Genomic DNA, 22,180 nt, shown 5'->3' with positions numbered 1-22,180 from the left:
TGTGAAAGTATCAAAACGCTCAATCCACAGGGAAATACACACAGCCCGTATTCAGAAACTCTGCATTTGAAACAAGCTGTCAGGATTTCTGTCCATTTCTGATGTCATAAATATACAATATTTAGACTCTTTACACAGTTTTAAACGTAAACATTCTGAATGTGTCCCAGTTTATTCCTGGTTGCAGTGTATGTGAATGTCATCAACTGACAGGAAGTACACATGTACCCAAGCTGTTGCCTAGCAACGCAATCCTGTTGCAATTCCGTTGCAATTCCGTCAAAATGCGCTAAAATGGAGCGTTAAGTACAGAGGGTAAATACAGGCATATAAAGGCCGACAGTATGAGGAAAATAAACGTTTTTTTTAACATTACAGCATGTAAACATGTTCTAGTAGAAACACAAAATACAAGTATGAACCTGAAAATGAGCATAATATGGGACCTTTATGAAGCCAGCATCTTCTAATAGATTTGTAACACTGGAAAACATATTCATGCATCATCATGACAGTAACCTACAGATTCACGCTACAGTGGAGTCTGGTCTCTTCACTTCACAGTCCTGTAGATCCAGGTTCAACAAACCGCCTCATACAGTGTGTGAATGTGTGTGTATAAGTGACAAAGAGTTCCTTGTGGTTACATAACAGAGGGGATTTAATGTGACTATGTATGTGCATTGTGTAAGCATAAGCATCTGTATTAGCATGAAATGGTCGCTGGGTTTTAAAGCTCTTAAGCTCGGCCTCTTTCCCACACGGGAGTGTGGAGCTGATTCTGTTTCGTGAGGGGTTTGTTTTCACACTAAGGTAACACATTGCATGATAAATATAGACAATAATAATAATAAATAGATACATTAATTAATTAATTAAATAATAACACATTGCACCTTTCATGCAAAGATGCAATCCAAAATTATTCTTAAAACAGGGTTTTATTTTAAAGAAAATGTGTAAAGCAGAGTACTAGAACAAAGATAAACAAAAACAAATAAAATATATAAATAATAAACATAAATAAGTGTCTTCGTCATTTTATCTGAAATTGTAAACTTGCTCAACAGAAATATGGCTTGAGATTCAGTTAAAATAGAGAAAATAAAGTAGAGAATCTGGACTTTATTCTTTAAATATCATATCCAGACTGAAACTACTCTGAACTCAAACAAGATTTAAATTATTGATAATCCCACAATACATCAACAGAAATGATTTGGTAAATTTATGTCTGTTAAAGATCATTTAACTACAGTATGTTGATCTACTGTATAAAGCACATTAGACACACTGTGTATTTCTGCAGCCTCATGCTGGATCCAGTCCAGTGTGTTTGTTCACCAGCGTTATGTGTGTGTGCTCTGATTCTAATGCTATTTCATGGGATTATCTGGATTCATGCGTTACATAAATACAGCTCACATAATAAAGGCCACAATGTCCCACCAGGGGAATGCAAAAACACTTTGTGCAGCCAGTCACCGCTGCAGGTTACAGTCTCGTCTCTGAGTCCAGTAATAGAGAAAGTTAATGACACCTACAGTAAACATGTCACTTAGCTGCTGCTGGCTGTGATAAAGGAACATAAAAGCAAACAAAGGTGGAACCCGAGAACTAAGAATAACCCAAACATGAACCGGCGAAGGAGGAAGTTTACAGTCTCAGTTTGATTTTTTTTTTAATTCAGGAATCCATAAAAAACAGTAGAAAAAGACTCTTCCTCATGTAGCTTCAAATGTGTAACAGTCCAAGACTTTCTCTGTTTTCTTCAGCCATTAGTTCCTGTATTTGTACACATGTTAATGTACACATATTTAGCATATTACGTGTTCTTACTTTTCTGTATTCACTGGCTCCCTCCTGTTTTTCATTGTGATATTAGATGTTTTTATTTAATCTGAGGAGAAGTGTTTTTACATCAATCTCATCTTTAATAAGATGTTGTAATATATGTTTTTATGTTACACAGCTTTATTTTTTGTTTTATAATTTTGTATTTATTATTTTATAAATAAATAAATAAATAAATTTCACTTTTATCAATTCAACTTTTTTTGAAATATTTAATATGGTTATATTTATTATTTTTTTCTCTCATTTTCATCCAAATGTTCTTCTTCTTTTGTAGTGATCTCTTCAATATCTTGTTCTTGATTGTGACACTTGTTTAGAGAACACATAAACACATTTATTCAGTTTGTTAGATTTTTTTATTTTTACTTTTTTGACACTTTACAATCAAATTATTCCTTCTTTTGTAAGGATTGATATCACCAGCTTGACTGAGAAACATCTTTGTTTTGAGAATATTTCTGCATTTATTTATATATTTCAGTGTCAACATTTCATTCTTGATTGTGGCACTATTTGTACCCTTATTTTGGGAATTTATTCACTTATTGATTTGTTGGTTTGTTTATTTTTTAAATATTTCTTTGTCACTTTTTATTACCTAATATTTCCTTTTCCATTTGAATGTGTAACTTTATTTTGAAAAGCGATTTATTTTTTTATTTATTTATTTTATGCAGGAAAGCGAGGAAAGTTTATTTGTAGAGTTTCATATAAAAAGCAATTCAAAGCACTTTACATAATGCATTAAAAGCATTAAATATAAAACATTAAAATGAGTTCTAAGCCAATAACTAAACCAAGTGCTTTTATTTTCACAACCAATAACTTGACAGAACCTCTGTGTGCCTCCACAGTGTTGAAAGTGAGCTGATTAACAGTGGTGTGTAGGTGGGGTTAGACCCACTAAGAGGCCCGGATTAGCCGTCTGTTGCTCAGTACCTGCAGGGGAGCTGAGAGACCTCCCTGTTGCTGTGGATTTACAGACCATAATGATCTCCGGCAGTCCTGTTTACCCTCCTGCAGCTCTGGGTGTGGTGTCCCTCCATCTGTTCCTGGGTGGCTTTTCTTTTGCCTCACGGCTCACGGATCTGTCAGAAACAGTGGCTGAAGTCACCATCTGCTTCCAATTACAGCATGACAGCCTGCAGGATGCTGCTCTGCGAACTACTGCAGAAGTTATAGAGGAGCCAGAGGCAGGACTTGGAAGCTAAAACCAGGACTTGACTTTTAATTGTGGTTGAGCTGAGTCACTGTAGCCGGCAGAGCCACGGAGGCTTGGAAACCTTCCCTTTTCCATTACTGTGTGGATTTCTCTCCTGTTATTGGCTGCTCTGAGTGACTAACTTCCAGTTTTAGGTTTGGAAACTCAGTTCTCTTGTAAGAAATGAAGGAGCTGTTGTAGCGGAGAAAGGATAAATCTATTTCTTTTCAACAAACTGGAGCGGAAACATGTTGGATTTTCAGAAGTGGTGATATGACTTTATTGACTTAAACATTCCTTTCTCATTATTATTAATAGTAAGAGGATGTTGCATGATCCTGGTTGCAGTTTTACAAAGTAATGCATGCCATACAGATGCCTGAACACCAATTTCACTGATATAAGATAGAGCACTTAACTCTCAGATATGAGTTTAAATGGTATAACCACAATGTTGACATTGTGGCAAAAGCTTTTCAAAGAACTTCCTGCTCCCTCTTCTCTGGATAAAACTTTCTTCATGAGCAACCTATGAGCGATGGAGGAGCAGAAAGCCTTTCTAAAGTGTTACAGGACTCTCTCAGAGGAGGAGAATGAGGACACAATGCAAGGAGACACTGAGCTGAGTTTGAATCCAAAGAAAAATGTCTCCTTATCGCATGTCATATTTCCTCGTGACGAGGAGAGGATGACCTCCAACTCAGTGGGACATATAAGTAGGAGAGGAGCAGGGAATGACTCAGACATGACAGAGCAGGAGAGGAATAATGTCAACCTAACGGTGCAGCAAAGCGTGGCTGCAAACGCTGGAAACGGCTCAGAGGAACAGACCTTTGCAACAAATCAAGAGCAGAATAAGACGCCAGACGAACACTGTGACAGAGTTAACGGCTGCAGCGAAGAGGGCTGCCACATATCGGAGGATGAACGCGCCTGGAAGGAAGCTCTGCAACCAAAATGTCAAAGTGACAAATGTTCAAATGACTGCATACATACAGGTTGTGAATGTCTTGCACCAGTCGGTGTCAAGCAGGATGGCACCGAAGAGGCTAATCAGAGAGGAAGCAAAGACTACTACAAAGTTCATTCCAGTTTGGATGTGAGTTTTGACCCCGAGGAATCTGCGAAAGGTCAATCTAAACCCAAACGTGTAGTGAGAACGGTGACTCGGACAGCAGCTGAGGAACAGGTTGAACCGATAGTAACACCAACATTGGAGCAAACTGGTGATGATGAAGAGGAGAGGATGGGTGCAGAGGAGGACAATGAAGAAGAAGAAGAAGAAGAAGAAGAGAAAAGAGATGAATTTCCAGACTTTTCTGCCCACTATCCTCGCATCCCCAAAGACACCTCACCATATATGTCCATAACATTTGCATCTGATAGCCCTCCACCTGGATCCGCCTGCACCAGAGCCACCTTCACCCCGGGCTCCCCCACGGACAAGCAGATCCAGCTCCCGGCCCTCTTCAGCGGCCTGAGGGTCCTGAGGAAGGGGGTGGTTGGGCCCGAGCACGACACCGTGGCCCAGATCAGACCCTCATCTCAAGGAGCGAGGAGAGACGCTTCCCCTGAGAAGCAAGGGGACGCTAAACTCCAGGGGAACTTCCTGGACCAGATCTCCCACTTCCTGAAGAGAGGAGATGAGAAAGAGGAGAGGACGGATATGGACGCAGAGGGAGATCAGGATGAGATTGAAGAAGAGACGAAAGAACTTGAAACAGAGGAGGATGCCTTCGAGTCCACGAAAACTTCCGTGTCCAGCGCCGAGGCCGCGTTCGATGCCTTCAAAGCTTTCTTCACTCCGAAGCCGTTGAAGAGGGACCCGGCAGAGAAGGTGGACCTGGAGGCGGTGAGGAGGAAGATCAGAGCAGATAAAGATGTGCTGAGTGCGCTTTTTGAGAGAAATTCCAATAAGACGCCAGAGAAGAAAGACTCACCTGACGGCAAAGTACGAACTGTGTATAAAATCAACATCGAGCATCAACTGGTTTTCACCAGAGCCGTGATTGGAAAACTGTCCTGTGTGTAAAGAAGCTCTGTTTATAATTTATTATGTTATAAAATGTGTTGTTTTTTCTCTTCCTAGTCAGAAGCATCCACCCCGGGAGAGGGAGAGGAAAGAACTCCTGGTCGCCTGCAAGCCGTCTGGCCGCCACTTAAAGAGGAAAAAGTTGGGCTCAAGTACTCAGAAGCAGGTATTAATACACATATGTTAATCATAAAAACGTTGGCTTTTCCAACCTTATTGTTTGGGATCCAACAGACTCCTCTTCTGTGGGAAAATATGTGTTCAAATATCTTTTTCTTCTAAGCTGATTATAATGCATTATGTAGAAAAGTATTTGCTTTCCCCTTTGCTACAAACTGAGCTTGCACATTTGATTAAGATGACTAAACACAAAAATTAGCATAAAGTATTTTTTATTACACAAAGCAAGGAAATATGTCATATTTTATATGATATTATAAATTTGGGAGAAGTGCTGCATAAAAAGTTTAAATAAGCAAAAAGTTTTGCACAAATCTCACAAAAATTAGGAACAGTCGTGAAGTATCAAGCAGATAAAAGTGTGTAAAGTATGTGTATTTATCTGTTAAACAGGGCCTAAGATCATTAGGGTTAGAAAATGCAGGCAATTAGAGAAAATTCTACTAATATAAATCTAAATAAATAGATCAAATTAAGATGAAAGTAAGATGAAAATAAAAATCTACAGATTCATTATATTATGTTGTGAATATTCCTGACAGTCTAGTTCATTTGAGACGTAGCAGTATAGGGAGTCACAGTGTTTACTCTGTGATATCATGTGATGGATGTAATATCAAGCTCTACTGCTTTAGTAAACACAACTCCACCCTGCAGAAAGCCACTCCGTAAGACTCCAGCACCTTCAGTATGTGGAGGGATTTACCGGACTAAACACTCACTGGGGTCACATGTCACACAGACTGTGGAGCCTTCATGCAAAATATTAGTATTTTGCATGCAGTACAACAGCATCACTAACTAAGACCTCAGTGCTAAAACATACTGTACAACTGAGTTAACTCATCTATGACAGTGTCAACAGAAACTGAACATTATTATTATAACACAGAAGTAACTTTATGGCTGAGCTGTTGAACTGGATTGCAATAGATTGTACAGGTGTACCTAATAAAGTGGCCACTCAGTGTATTCCACCAGAATAACTTGAAAATGCAATAATCACATACAAATTCTACACATAGGCCTATTGACTTAAAATAAAGTTTAAATAAAAACGTATTTCTTGTATTATTACTCGTTATATTGTTTCTAGTAAGTATTTGCTGAATTTGCAAGAAGATCAAATGGTACCAAAAAGGTTTTCAGGGACCAGTTTCATAAAGATATGACTAATTTTCCATGAATTCTGGGTAAATTTAAACGTTTTTCAAACTAAAGAACATGACTGAGACTTTTCATTACTCCCTCCACAACTTTGTTAGAAAACCACAGATTATGAACCATGTTTTCCTCTTTTTTTTTGTCATTTGGTGCCACTGGTCAGCAGGTGTCACTGATTGTTACCATGGAAACATGGCTCTTAGTTTTATTTTTTGTAGATTTGTTTTATTGAAAAACAGATGGTGCTTAATTTACTGTGCCACTGCAACATGTTAGATGTATAAAGTTTTCCATCTGTGCATGAAAAGATTAATTTAAAAGGAGGAAAAAAAATACAAATGTATACAGATACATGTAAAAGTACTTCAACGGTCAAGTAAAATAGTAGTAATGATATATTAAACAAACAAAAAAAGAGCAAAAACAGACACAACACTTGCATATTAATATGCACATACAGAGTGAACGCACCAGACAGAAACAGCAGTAAAGATTTTTAGTTTTTAGACTTAAAATAAGTCATTTGAATTTGTGAAGCTGCCTACGTTGCATTAAACTAATCTGAGGGGAAACAAATGATCTTTAGTGATCTTTAAACAGTGATCTGTGCTTTTATTTTGACTTGAATGAAACCACATGGTGCTGGCAAATAAGTCGTTAGTGACAAAATGATTACTTTTTAAAGGACAAAAAAGGTCAAACACTATTTTGAGTCACAGCTTATAGACATCAAACGTCACTCACAGCTTTTTAAAGGAGTAAAAGTGCTTCCTTTGGATGAGTTTTCAAAGTTAAAATGATCATGGTCACACAGACCAATAGTCAACCGATCCATTTATCAGTAGGATTATCAGAGGTTGTTTGAACAGGGATCAAACTTGTGTGCTCTACATGTACACACCCAGCATCCTGAAAACACACATCCTGACAATAAAGTAAATCCACTTTCTCACTGACCGTTCAGGAAGTTCAGGCATCAATTAGCAGATAGATGTTTGATTAAATAGTTTGTCCAAGATGCCAGAGAGCTGTGTGCCAGAGTCTGTATGTTGTTCTTACATTTGAGGCTCTACTGCCATCACCTGGGCAAGTTCTGTATCGTTGGTAAAATATCCTCAAACACCCCTCAGCATCCTGCAACATGAATCTGATTTGTCACAGTTGTTGTAATTTGTTTGTCTTCAGCTTGTACTCGGCCACATCACTAATGCACCCATTGTGATAAAAAAAAAAAGCACTCTCGGGCACCACAGCTGTAATAATGAACATCTGTTTGTGGTATAATGTTCCTGTTTCCTCTCAGAGCACCAGGCTGCTCTCCTGCAGCTGAAGAGAGAATGCAAAGAGGAGCTGGAGACGTTACAGGTCAGTATGACGGATGCACTGAGCAGATTTATACACTTAAAGGTGCTCTATATGATACCCAGAGCATTAATATAGCAACAAACAACGATTTGCTCTGTTAAGATATATAGAGGAGTAATGTCTACCTGAGCAGAGAATGAAGTCACTCTACGGCATATCTCTCTTGTACTGCAGTTACAGCTGATAACGCAAGATACATTTTGCTTTTCAACACTTTTCAAGCACACATTTTATCATCTGGTATTTATTTGTATTAATGTCACCTATTATATTTCGATACAAAGTAACATGTTTATATCTTTCTTGCATCATGTAATGCGAGCACAGTGATATGTCACTTACAAAGTTAATGTGTGCCGTAGAATAAAGCTTTACTGAAAGTTTTTTATCCTGATGGTAAGAAGATTCTGGAAATACCTTTACTTTTTTATTATTTAATTACTGGAGATTTACAGTTTGTTAATGAATAATCAATGCTTAGTTCCTTTGGCTTGACTGTAATGGTGACACACGAGAGGGTCAGAGAGAGTCTAACTAATATTATTTACAGGAGGACTTTGGTCAGGAGCTCTCCAGACTGAGGGTGGAGAACGAGGACAACGTCGCCCGTCTGGAGTTCTCTCTGGCCGAACTGCAGGCCCAACTCTCCCAGGTCGGAACCCGCCGTCGTGGGGAACTCAAAGACGTCGCCGTATCGACGGGAGATGACTTTTTACACAAGTCTTTTCGCACAGTGTGCGTCCAGACCGACCGGGAGACGTTTGTTAAGACTCCTGAGGATGGAGAAGGTGCGGGGAGAGACTATACGAGCCCTCAGCAACAGAAGATGACCCCCAAAAAGCTGGACCTGGCTTCTATCAGCCTCAGCCTGGCAGGTCAGAGGGACGATGCTTACTCCTCATCACATGACCCTCCATCTCAAACTCTTCCTCCACCTGGAGCCACGCTGCCTCCATCAGGAAAACCTCCTGCTCCTTCTCAGACAACCAAAACAGACAATCTGCCTCCTCCCCCTCCTCCTCCTCCACCTCCGCCACCTCCGCCACCCCTAAACCACATGCAGCCATCAAATGGCCCTCCACCACCACCTCCGCCTCCTCCTCCTCCACCTCCGCCACCTCCGCCACCCCTAAACCACATGCAGCCATCAAATGGCCCTCCACCACCACCTCCGCCTCCTCCTCCTCCACCTCCTCCACCTCCGCCACCCCTAAACCACATGCAGCCGTCAAATGGCCCTCCACCACCACCACCACCACCTCCTCCTCCATCCATGCCAGGCTTAGCTCCCCCACCACCTCCTGCTCCAGCTGGGGGTTTCATTGTCGAAACACCTCCCAGGAAACCGACGGTGGAGCCTTCCAGACCCATGAAGCCTCTTTACTGGACCAGAATCCAGGTCCAGGACAAGTAGGTTGACTTTAAAGCTTCCATATTGTCAAAAGTGAGATTATCATGTCTTTTTTTTATTATAAAGCAGGTTTTAAGTGCTATATAAATAATGCGAAAGTATCGAAACGCTCAATCCACGGAGAAATACACACAGCCCGTATTCAGAAACTGTGCCTTTAAACGAGCCATCAGGATTTCTGTACATTTGTGATGTCACAAATCCACACTATACTGTATATAGATCATTTCACTGCGAACACTTTTATGTGTCCCAGTTTATTTCCTGTTGCAGTTTGTGTGAATGACATCAGCTGACAGGAAGTAAACACGGACCCAAGCTGTTGCCTAATGAGTCCTATAACCGTGGATCTCCAAAATCGTTATTAGATAAATAAATAAAACATTTTAAATTAATTATTATTATTATTATTTAAAATTAAATAAATTAAAATGTGAATTGTTTGAATCTAAAAGTAAAGGCACTGAAAGGGTTTGAAGTGTCTTTTGAAGTGCTGAAAGCAGTGAAGTTTTTAATTAAATAATAAAAGAAAACCTTCTTTATACTTTTAATTTAAATACACAAGACATTACAAAATCAATTATTGTATGAATCAATACAGTAAAATATATAAATCAAACAATTAATTGTGAAAGAAATTAAATATCTTATTAAAATTTAACTGGAATTAAAGGTCCATTATGATCTAAAAATATGTATTATCTAAAAATAAAACATAATAAATAAACATTCTGTTTCTCTCTCCCTCAGGAGCAAAACACTGTGGAACATTTTAGAGGAACCATCTATAATTAACGCCAGCGAGTTTGAGGATCTCTTCTCCAAAACCACCACGCAGACCAAGAGGAAGCCGCTGTCAGAGGCGTACGTGAAGAAAGCCAAAACCAGGAAGGTAAAACATGCAAAATTAACTGGAACATCATGCAAAAACACACTTTAAGGTTTGGGATTATTTGCAATATGTAGTTTGTCCACTAGAGGGGGTTGATGCCATTGAGTCTACAGATGCCAGATCATTAAAAAAAGAGCATTTTAAATCCAGATTGAGACACAATTATGAGATTTTTGGAGGGATAAGACACTAAAGATCCCCCCATGTTTGACTTTACGTCTTCCACAAATCAAGCATTTTATATTCAACGTACAGTTGTGATATATTTACTCTCTTTACACTATATTTTCCCACTGTTTCTGTGTCTATGCAATCATTTCCTCCAAAATCCTGATGTTATAATTGCCTACAATTCCTCATTTAATGTGTGTTTACAGCATCTGCAAGCAGCAAGGGCACTAATATTATAGGTTTATTGGTATAGCACATTTTAAACAATCCAAAGTACAAAACATATGACATACGAATGCGTTAAAACATTGAAGAGAGAATGAGAAGGAAACATAGATTTACACAATTAAATAAAAAAAAGGCAAAGGAAGATCCCATTAGTTCAAACATGAAGTTACAAATTAGGCTGAAGCATAACATGACCTTTGCTCCCTCCTTTCACAATGAACTCTCCACTAATGACTCACTAATGGTTTCTAGTGGTACGGTCGTCATGGTAACTGTATGTGTGTCTGTGTGTGTTAGATCATTAAGCTGCTGGACGGGAAGCGCTCTCAAGCCGTGGGCATCCTCATATCCAGCCTCCACCTGGAGATGAAAGACATACAGCAAGGTGAGTCGTGGAGGCGTTTCATTGGTTCAGTTGTGTTGCTAGGAAACAAAAAGGTCAAAGCTTTTTTCTTGTCAGATGCTGATTTTAAAGAACGACTGCAACAGGAAATAAACTTGGACTCATTCGAAAGGTTACAATATCGTAATGTAACGCAGAAACCTCAGATTTCATATACAGGCTCATTGTGTCCGTTGTGAGCAGCTCAAATACAAGTTTATTTGTTAACTATAAAAAATACAGCTGAATAAAATAGTTTGGTTTCTTTTATCACAATTCGTCAAAAATAAAAGTTTAGGTGATACCTTATTTAATGGCCTTTAAAAAAAAATAACGACCAGTATCAGTGGTGGAAAGTAAATTTACTCAAGTACTGTTCTTAAGTACAATTCCTCAGTACCTGTACTTAACTTGAGTATTTTAATTTTACGCTACTTCTTACTTTTGCGCCACTTAATTTCAGTGGAAAATATTGTACTTTTACTCCTTTCTACTCCGTTACATTTAACTGACAGTTGAAGTTGAAGATTTCACAACATGTAGTGAGTATATAAAATACAAGGCTTTTCTATACAGTAAATTAAACCCCTCAACAGTGCTTAAAATGAAAAAAAATATATATTTTATTATTTTATTAAATAGTATAATAACATGTAATGTAATATTGACAGAGCCCTTTTTGAATGCATAGAATACTTTGATACTTAAAGTACATGTTGATAAAAAAATACTTTTGAATGCAGGAACAGAGTATTTGTTAATTTGTAGTATTGCTATTTTTACTTATACGTTAAGTAATAATACGTTTTTGGATGGAGGCTACTTTTTTTTTTTTTTAAACATTTTTATGCAGCAGTTTTTTTCCCACGTTTATTCAGTGCTTCCCTCCAGATATTTATTCTTGTCGTGGTGGAAAATGCCTCTGAAACAGCATTTAGACTATCATGAGAATCACCATTAAAACCTCAAAGTGTGTGTAATCAAACAAACATCATCATGTCTCCGACTTTAAAATTACAGTAAAAACCACTAAACTATCTGTATTTCTGAGCCGGTCTTGGGAACTTGAACCTGCAGCCTTCATCTGTAAACATTCAGGTAACCGCAGCTCCCTGAACATCCCCCCTTGTTTAACTTTAACCCCGACATCACCCCGAAGTTACCCTGTACTTCACTCTGAATACGAGCTGTTGGTGAATTTAAAGTAGGATTAAAGGCTGAAACTCTCACCACAATGTCAGCAAGACAGTTACAGAGAGACAATCTGCATCGATAATCCCAAACTGATGTGTTCATGTTCCTCTGGAGATCTGCAGCTCTCTGTTTGGCCTCTTGACTTCTCTCTTTTGGTATATTTTCTAGTGACCTATTAACCGTTTTATCTCCAATTAAAATGTGCTTTTTTACATTCCCTCCTCTAGCTGTACTGGCAGTGGATCACTCTGTGGTGGACCTGGAGACCATTGAAGCACTGTATGAAAATGTAAGTATTACAGCACAATATTACTACAACATACTGTGATTTAAATGATTATGAACCCCTTAATTCAGTGGTTCCCAACCTATTTCCTTAAGGGACTCCTTTTCTTTCATTGAGTAATGACCCTTGACTCAATGTCATTTTATGAATATTTCATATTATATTCAATGCATAACAATAACAGTACAGAACAACTGATAAACTGTTCAATTAAACCCAAATAGTGAACGCAAGAACTGCAGGAAATTTGTGTAAAACGAGCGATTTGGATGAATTTTGAGCAGATTTTTTCCTGTGAATATTGCAGAATCAGAGTTTTCCTGATACTTTTAGGAACTTTTAATGCAACTCTCTGTATTGTGTATATATTTTTTTATTTTTAGCAATCATTCATACTTAATAGGCTTCTTTTTTGGACAAATGCAGTGTTTTTTTCCTCCCTGATGTGAGGCTGTTTAGCGTTTAGAGGGAAGGCTCTTGGTATATATATCTTGTGTTCAGGTCTTCAATGTGTCCTTATCCTGTGAGATTAGTTTAACTTTATATTTTGAACAATAATCCAAACTTTAAAAACAACAATTTCATTTAGTTTTCTTCACAGAAATGCTGAGATATAGGCCAACTGTATATTTTTCTTATACCCTTTAAAATCAAGAAGGTCTAACGACCCCTCGGTGAAGCTTTGACGATTCCAAGTGGGGGTCGGGACCCCCAGGTTGGCAACCAGTGACTAAATTTATATTTTATTGTCATTGTGTCAGAGAGCGCAGCCGGATGAACTGGAGAGAATCAAGAAACACTACGAGACGTCAGAGGAAGAGGAAGTTAAACTGCTGGACAAACCCGAACAGTCAGTATCTCTGTTGATTTGTGTGTATGCTGAGGAGACAAACATCAGGCCTATAGATATACACATGTGTTTAAACTCTGTCAGCAGTTCTAAGAGGGATGGATAATATCATCACATGTTGTCCTCTTATTGTTGATGTGGTTTGTGCTCCAGGTTCCTGTATGAGCTCTCTCAGATCCCAGACTTTGCAGGCAGAGCTCACTGCATCATCTTCCAGTCGGCCTTCATCGACGGGATCGAGTCCATTCAACGCAAACTCAACACAGTCTCATCTGTCTGTAAGGTAGGAAACCGCACCCTGCTACACATGACCTTGATCAAATGCCTGTCTTACTTCAATGACAGGATGTTCAGTACATTTCGGGTGTAAACACATCTACATTTATGTGTTTTTGCTCTGTCTGATCACAACTGGATCATCCTCAGCATGTTAATTAAAAACTGTTATATGTGAGTAAACATGTAAAAAATTTAAAATTCACAATCAGTATTGACCTTTTCTTACAAGGTATTTACAGCGATTTTACAGTCGAGTAAAGTACACCTTCTATATATTTCTCTTATGCTATGTATCTGTGCTTGGAGATGTGAATATGAATCATAAAATGTAGTTGATCCTGTGTTTGTGTTTTCTTTCTTTAAGGCTCTGCTGGAGAGCGACGGTGTGACAGATGTGATGGGTCTGGTGTTGGCTCTGGGGAACCACATGAACGGAGGCAACAGGACCAGAGGTCAAGCCGACGGCTTCGGCCTGGAGATTCTGCCTAAACTGAAGGACGTCAAGAGCAGAGTAAGGCCTGGATAACTGTCTCTTTTGCTTTAGTACTGTGTCATTTGCTAGTAGATATAGTTTTCTTTGGGATGGAGTATAAGTGCAAGATTGTAAGAAGTGGAGCGTATTGCTCATCGGCTAAAAACAGAGAACTGTTTCTAATGTTGCAGGGAAATGCAAAGGAAATGTAAATCGTTGTATTTATAGATGCACCAACACTACTTTGAATCCTATGTAGTTTAATTTCCAGAAACCTGATAAAAAGGAGAAACTTTACTGTCATATCTTTGATTGATGTTCAATTCCAACATCTTTTTTAGGAGAATATTAACTGTAAATCAAAGGATTTTATTGCATAAAACATCTGCAGAGGATGTGGCACAATGTTTTTTCTGCCCAACCTCAACAATCTCCACCAATCGCAGGGTTACAGCACAGGCCAATAAAGTCCATAAAGCAATTATAAAGCTTATTGCTATGATATGAAGAGAACATTTTTACCAACTCATAGAAACTGGATTTATTAAACACATATCAAATCTATGAGTGATTTACACCTTGCATGCAGTCTGAATATCATGCAATAAATTATCTTTATAGAGAAAAAACATCTTATTAAATTGTTTTAATAAAGGCGCTGTGATATGATAGTGAGCTACCAGACTGCACACTAAGGTTTTACTTTTTTACTGATGCAGATTTGACGCGTCTCCTGCTTTTCTTCTCAGGACAATCGTATCAGTCTGGTGGACTTTGTGGTGTCGTACTACCTGCACAATGTGGACAAGGTATTAGTTCAAAAAAAATTATCCATACACTCAAAACTAACATTTCTAGTGTGTTTCCTGCGTCAAAAGATACATTAAACTTCTCAGTTACTGATTTTTATTGCTGCGTTTTAATCGTATCACACCAGAACGCCGGCACGGAGAAGAGTGTGTTCCCACTTCCTGAACCTCAGGACGTCTTCCTGGCTGCACAGGTCAAGTTCGATGACCTCAACAGAGACCTGAGACAGCTCGGACGAGACGTGACAAGTATGTGACATCACTAATGCAACCTTTATCTAACTCCTACTCTCTACAAAACCCTGTCTGGAGTAATGAATGCCAAATACTCTTCTCCATTAGATGGTAATCCCCAAAACATTAGCTCCACTTTGAGCTTCAGCGACTATGTGACTGGGTGACCGGAATAGTCTCGCCTTGTGGTCATTTTGTTGTGTGCTTTTGTTTGAAAACCTCAGCCGGGCTGTGTAACTCTATCACTCTGATTCTGAGAGGTTCCCACAGACCGAACCTCGGCCTAGTCTGGCATCGTTTTTCCTCAGACAACAACTCACCACCCTGGTTTCCCATCACCGGCCCCAGCCATTGAGTAACTGTTTATACTTAGGGCTGAAGGCCTGCTTCTTTTACCAAACTTTAAGCCCCAGAACAAAAGATTTCCTCTCGTCTTTCTTATCCTTCTCCTCTCCCTCTAAGTGTGCCCATATGACGCCATTCAGCAATGCCAGCCAGTTAAAGTCACGCTGAGGACAATGCTTACTCTTACATGTGTGTGATTGTGAGTGAGTTGCATTGTTGTATGTATATTTTTGCCTGCACTTCGCCGTGCGTGTATTCAGAGACTAGCAGGAGTCTCGCTGCTGATACAGGCCTGGCGCCTTTCAGATCCAGCTTCTAATCCATCCTGCCCATCAGATCTCCCATCGCCGTGCCTTTGTGCCCCTGTCGCCAGCGCTGGGAGACCGTAGCTCCCCCACTTATGTAATCTCCAGACCTCCAGTATCTGTGGTATCTCTGCAGAGATGCACGGACCCTTAACCTGCTCGGCTGTATCACCTGGGCTCCAGTGTGGCCCCCAGATGCGTGCCACAGATAGCTTTCTTTACCTCTCAACACAGCTTTGCGTTATCGGCCCGTCTACCCAAACCACCGTTGCAATCTGGATCGCCCGTCGCAGGTTCCTTTTGTTCCGTTTGAAGCGCCCTCATGCCTGGTTCCTGTCGTTCTTCACTCTCCCTGTGTTTTCTGTTTGGTTGGAATGAAATGTTTCCCAACAAAGTTACGGGGAGATTAGTTTCTCTTCAGTCATCCGTGTTGACTGTTGAAGGAAATCCAAAGACTATATTACATTTAAAACGAGCGCATTCACTGTAAAGGTTCGAAATTCTTTCAAATTACTACATAAAACATGTTTTCTCAAATCACTCTGACTGGCAGAAAATTACCAGTTCCTTTTGCCGTTAAGTTTACGGACATGTCCTTCAACCCTAAAATGGAAAATTCTGTAGATTTACAGTATATCCTCTGTACATGCCCCCTCTTAGACGATTAATCGACTTCGATTAGTCGACTAATCTGTCGTTTTGGAGAAGATTTCTTTAGTTGATTTAGTCGTTTTTTATGCTTTTTTCATGCTGAATGTTAATTTCCAAGACACTTATGAGCACATCTCTGGTAAACACATGATTTAAAGTGATGCTTTTGTGTGATTCTTCTTGAGGAAACTCGGTTTTACAGATCTGTTGATGAAATCGACTAATCGATTAGTCGACTATATTTAGATATTTCTTTGTTTTCACACTTGTGGAGCAACTTTCTTGGCACATTTATGCTATTTTTAAAATATAAATGGGTTGTGAAGACGTTTTCCTTCCTGAAGACTTTCTTCTCAGCCTGCGTTTGATTTCCTTGGTATGTTATTGCTGTCATTTATGTCTAAACATGTCATCACCAAAACCTTAAAATCTTCTCACTATGAAACCAAATCGCTGCTTCAGTCTCACATCTGAAGGCTCCGTGCTCCTCATCAGCCGGCTCTGTTTATGTGAACGTCTATAACCCTCTTCGGTCTGAAATAAGCAAACTTCTGTCGAACACAAAAGGCAGACAAAAGAAAGAAAGAGGGAGAGAGAGAGATACCCGTCTCCACAGTTTACACAAATCCCGAAAGAAAACAGTATTCTTTTGTAATCTTATCTGGGAGATGTTGATCGAGCGTCAGGGTTGGGTGGGGGGGGGGAGGGTGCAGCCTCTATTATGACTGGCTCCGCAGACTGGCTCCTCTGATCCACTGATTGGATGCAGAGCAACATGGAGCCACAGACTGGCAGAAGAAGAGAGAGAGAGAGAGAGAGAGAGAGAGAGAGAGAGAGAGAGAGTTTGAAGTCGCCATCTCAGGGTGAATCACAACAAGTGATATCATGAGGAAGCTGTGTTCATAACCTCCTGCTGGGGCACAGGTGGAGCTAGTTTAACCCAGAACTCTCTCCTCTTCTATGGAAGCCCATTTCCGCCAGTAAAAAAAAAAAAAAGATGAAAACTTTGCATTGTGATGAACAAAAAAGGGATCTATCTTTATATTCTGCATCTTTGTATTTATTTATTTTTCTATTGTAAAGTGCCTTTTTGTGCTGGGAGACAAAGTGAATGTTTATCGAATGCCATTTTGGATGATGATGTTTGCACGGACGATGGCTCTGAGTAGTCAAACAACCCTCATTTGGCTTTTTACGGATGTGAAAAAAATGCAGAAAATTTAACCTGTTCCGAAAACTGTAATGACGGACGAAAGTTTTGGAGTCGGTGTGTAAACGTGATTGACACAACGTGACGTATTTATTTTTAAACGTGCAACAATTTCGGACAAATAATACGGACTTGGTGCGCAAAGGCCTTTAGTATCTCAAAATAATGAGTAGCTTTCTCAACGAATGACTTATGAAGGTTTCTCATTATTTTGAGATACTAAATCATTATTTTTGGGAATACTAAGATATTATTTTGAGAAAGTTTCTCATTATTTTTGACTTAGTTAGATATTATTTTGAGAAAGTTTCTCATTATTTTGAGTAAGTTTCTTAGTATAATGACATAGGGGATCTATTTTTTTCATCATATTGGCAGAAATGGGCTTCCATATCTCTCTTTCCACTCATAACAGTGTAGTTATGGGTTAAAGCTCCAACTTTCAAGTTTAAAAAAGCCAATAATTTATCAATTTAAAAACTCAAATATTGGCAGAAAAGGAGTCCATTTCCCCAAACAGACACATTCGTTGTCACTGGTGGGGAAAAGTGTTGAAGCATTGTGTCCAAAGAAATTGATTTCTCTTTCCTCCGCAGCTACACTTTGTCTTTCATTAAACAACATTTTTCCCCCGATTTTTCTGAACCCTTCTCTTGTTTCTTTTTTATCATCAGGATGTGAGAAAGATGTGCAGAACGTTTGCTCTGATTCTCCTGAAGAAAACCTGCAGCCGTTTAAGGACAAGATGGAAGCTTTTGTTCTCAGCGGTGAGTAGTTACAGTCGGATGTTGTTCAGCTGCAAACCTCAGTGTTACTTTTAGAATATAACGACACACAACTATAGGTTAGAATTAAGATTTAACAATTTGTGGTGAAGACACAAATGTTAAGACCTTTTTATGGCTCAGATGTAATATTTACTGAAGATATTTCACTCTCTGAGTTCAGATGATCTCATTTAAATGGAATGTAAAACTTTCCCAATTTATTTCTCCGTATGCTTCATCTAAACTCTTCTATTGTCTCTAACAGTCAGATAAATCTTGTTACTGTCTGTGTGTGTTTGTAAAGGGTAGATAGGATGGATTGAGAGTAAAGGCTAGACACTCAGATAGGGATCAGACAGATTTGGCAACGACTGAGAGACTCCTGCCTGAGACACACCGGCACTGGATGACAAATACTCATCCGACTAAACCGATGTCCTGCGTTAAAGAGCTTCCCGTTCCCAGTGTTTGAAATGGCACAGATGTAATGTAATTGTCTTGTTTTCGAGTGTCACCACTTTTCCTGCCTGTGATGGAAAGTGACACATCAAAGCTTTAAAGTAAAGTGAGTAAAGAGAGTGAGCTCCAAACAGAAAACACTGGACTTATGTTGGATCTTTTGTCCCCTTCGTGTCATGTGGGTTTCATTTGTGCATTCAGGAAGTATTCAGCCCTTTTCCCTCTCATAAATCTCTACACACAATACCCCATAATGACACAGCAAAAAAGCTCCTTCCACCTCATGACATGGTTTCTGCTCTGATGTGCTCTGTCAGCTGTGAGACCTTTATATAGACAGGTGTTTGCCTCTTCCTCATCATGTCCAATCAGTTGAATTCACAACAGATGGACTCAAATCAAGGTGTAGAAACATCTCAAAGACAATCAAGAGAAATGGGAAACACCTGAGCTAAAAATTCAAGTGTCAAAGTGTCTGAATATCAATGTTATATTTCAGTTTGCAAACATTTCCAAAAATCCTGTGTTCACTTTGTGCATATTTGGTATTGTGTAGATTGATGAGAGGAAATTAATTTAACAGAATGTTGCAACATAACAGAATGTTTAAAAAGGGTCTGAATACTTTCTGAAATCACTGCAAAACCACTAAAAGACCAACTGGACTGAGTTCATCTTTCTGACATGATTACTTTGTCATTTGAAACACATGAAGAACATATTTTTCCTCTTAAAATGCAGTAGGTGTAATGTAAAACATGTTTCAAGAAGATGAGCATCACAATTGTAGCAAACAAAGAAACTAAGTTTCATAAGAGAAAGTGCCTTTATTAAAAAATATTTCATAAATTGGTCTAAAATTGCAGCAGATTAAAGTCCAATTTTGCTTTCAAATCAAAGAGACCGAACGTTTTTTCTGGCTCCATTTGTCCAAGGTCATCATCATCATCCAAGATATTTTTTATTATGTTTCTACTTCTTCTAAGTATTTATATCAACAGAGTTTCTATGGGGATTATAACGGTTTAAAATTTGGATTTTTTGGGGGCTACAACTAAACCGTCTCCTCGTCTGTTTCTTTGCAGCACGGAAAGAACAAGCAGAAGCTTCCTATCAGCTGATGACTGTTCAAAAAAGGTTGGAGAATTAAAAAATGATGTTATTTTGTGTGCATCATACTGACTTTTATCTGAAATTGATGTTTAAATTCAGCGTCCAAGAAGCCCAAAAAAAAAAAAATATGGAAATCAATTTAACTGCCGTACATATTTTTTTCTGTAATAAGGTCCCATGATCTTGGTTAGCTAGCAGTGTTAACTAGCAGTGTGTTCCAATTCACGTACTTCCAGAAGTACACTTCAATGTAGTGCACTGTGTGCACTCTGTACTTACTTTAGTAGTGCGTAAATTTCAACGGGGTAGGGTCGTCTCAAATCGAATACTCTGCGGCGCGCTTACCGGAAATGATGATCGCAACATTTGACCGCGGCTCGCTACCCGCCAAAATATCTTCTTCTTCTTCTTCTGGGTTTTACGGCAGCTGGCATCCTTTGTGTTGCACTGCTGCCTCCTTCAGGTTTTACCCGTCAACTACCGCCAAAATATCTGCCTGCTTTGTTGATCAAGAATACACAGGAAACAAAATCAAATGAGGAGACGTGAAACGATATAACTTACATCTATAAGGTACGTTGTTCAGCACCGCAAAAGCTCCTGCATCTTTTTCACGTTTGAATAGTGGCCGTGGTCCCGCCCCTTCCGCTACGTAGCCAAGACGGCGATAGTTGAGTGTGAAAAGTGTCCAGCGTTCCACACTCAACGATTTGACCGTTTTGAGTACAACATCCGGGTACTTTGAGTGCACTACATTTTGCCGTTCTTCACAGTGTGAACGCACTTATGCACTCAAAATAGTAAGTGTAAGTACAGAAGTACGCGGATTGGAACACACTGAATGACAATGCAAATAAACACTCCCATCTTGGTTTACTGCGTTTTTAATCCCCTTTCTCTGTCTTTTATATACCTGCTGTTCAGTTTTCAGGACTTGGTTCAGTACTTTGGACTGAAGCCAAAGTCGGGAGAGAACGAGGTGACCACTGGTCATCTCTTCATGCTCTGGTTTGAGTTTTGTGCCGACTTCAAGGCCAGGTGGAAGAGGGAGAACAAAACCATCTCTAACGAGAGGTATCAGAATTTGTTTTAATTGAATTCAGAACAAGTGGGTTCAGTTCAGAATTACGTTAATAATAATCTCTGGAAAACCCTTTGGAAAATGCCAGAAAGCTTCTCTCAATGAGTGCATATGTAAAAATCCAAAGTCGCCCACTGTTTTGTAAAAAGGTCCAGTCAGAAATGTCTGAAGTATTGCATGTGACAGGTTTGCACACAGTGGAGCAGCCCTGCCTCATGTCATTAAGGAAATGTCTCTTTTGGGTTGACTGAACTGAACTTGCACTGACTGACTGACTGACATTATTTTATTTATTTATTTTCTGTAAATGGTGACAGAAAACCAATTTTATGGCTCATGCATTGAATTTATACTGTAAATAACTTTAGTTTTAAACCAATGAATTTGTTGTTTTTGCAGATTAAAAGAGGCCCAGCTGTCAGTGAAGAGGATCACATCAGAGAAGAAGGTGGAGACCAGAAAGATCAACCCAAACAGTCTGGTAAGACGTGGATTCAGTACAGTAGAGTCGATTTGATGAAGAAGAAAAAAGAGATTTTCCTCTAAAAACGCACATTTTCTAAACCAGGTCTTGAACATGCGAGACACATAAATACATGAATATTCACAAATGCTCTCATTCTATGTCTCCAATAGAAAATATTACCTAAAACAGACAGCACATATTACAAAACTATAAAATGCTTTTCTGTCTTTGTGTCCCCTGAATGTGCAGTAATCCATTACACTGATCATATGTTACTCCCAACAGAAAGAGAGGCTGCGTCAGAAAGAAGTCAACATGTCTTCAACATAAGAGGTATATAAAGCTGATGGATTGGGATCATTACAGCCACACGACCAACTCGGATCAGACTGGACGTGGACTACCATACCAACACCAACCCATGTTTTGTTAACACAAGATAAACTTTATATATTCAAATGTAGAAATCTCATTCATAATTCACTGACTGTTTAATTTGCTACCTAAAAATGTACTTTGAATTTAAATATCTAAATGTGTATGTACACTATTTAGAATTTAATATTATAAACTGAAGTATAAGCTGTATTTATATTATTGTATTGAACTTTCTACGCAAATTATTTGCATTGATTTTGACATGTTTAATCCTCCTAGAATGTTTTTTTTCTACAAATAAAATCACTGATCAGAAAATATGTGATTTCATACAGCTTGTTTTATTTACAAGCAACTTTACAATACATGATACACATTATTATTATACACAGTCATAA

General features: G+C 38.9%; 2 protein-coding genes across 2 annotated transcripts in view; both read left to right on the top strand.

The window, feature by feature from the left end:
• The window catches only part of clu (clusterin), a 169,555-nt gene that overhangs the window by 52,114 nt on the left and 95,261 nt on the right, over window positions 1-22,180 (top strand). The gene's annotated exons all lie outside the window — the stretch shown is intronic.
• fmn1 (formin 1) lies at window positions 2,796-22,101 on the top strand. Its single transcript, XM_074615997.1, has 18 exons — window positions 2,796-5,009; window positions 5,148-5,256; window positions 7,738-7,799; window positions 8,350-8,670; window positions 8,782-9,209; window positions 9,964-10,102; window positions 10,799-10,886; window positions 12,305-12,366; window positions 13,125-13,213; window positions 13,367-13,496; window positions 13,857-14,003; window positions 14,714-14,773; window positions 14,902-15,022; window positions 18,193-18,285; window positions 19,830-19,881; window positions 20,782-20,931; window positions 21,338-21,419; window positions 21,690-22,101. Exons 1-18 carry the CDS (start codon window positions 3,597-3,599, stop codon window positions 21,732-21,734), a joined length of 3,591 nt encoding a protein of 1,196 aa, XP_074472098.1. The 5' UTR covers window positions 2,796-3,596; the 3' UTR covers window positions 21,735-22,101.

The sequence above is a fragment of the Sebastes fasciatus genome, chromosome 18, assembly GCF_043250625.1.
Source record: "Sebastes fasciatus isolate fSebFas1 chromosome 18, fSebFas1.pri, whole genome shotgun sequence".
Classification (NCBI taxonomy): domain Eukaryota; kingdom Metazoa; phylum Chordata; class Actinopteri; order Perciformes; family Sebastidae; genus Sebastes; species Sebastes fasciatus.
Note: the sequence above shows the minus strand (reverse complement) of the source record. Positions and strands in the feature narration are given on the sequence as shown.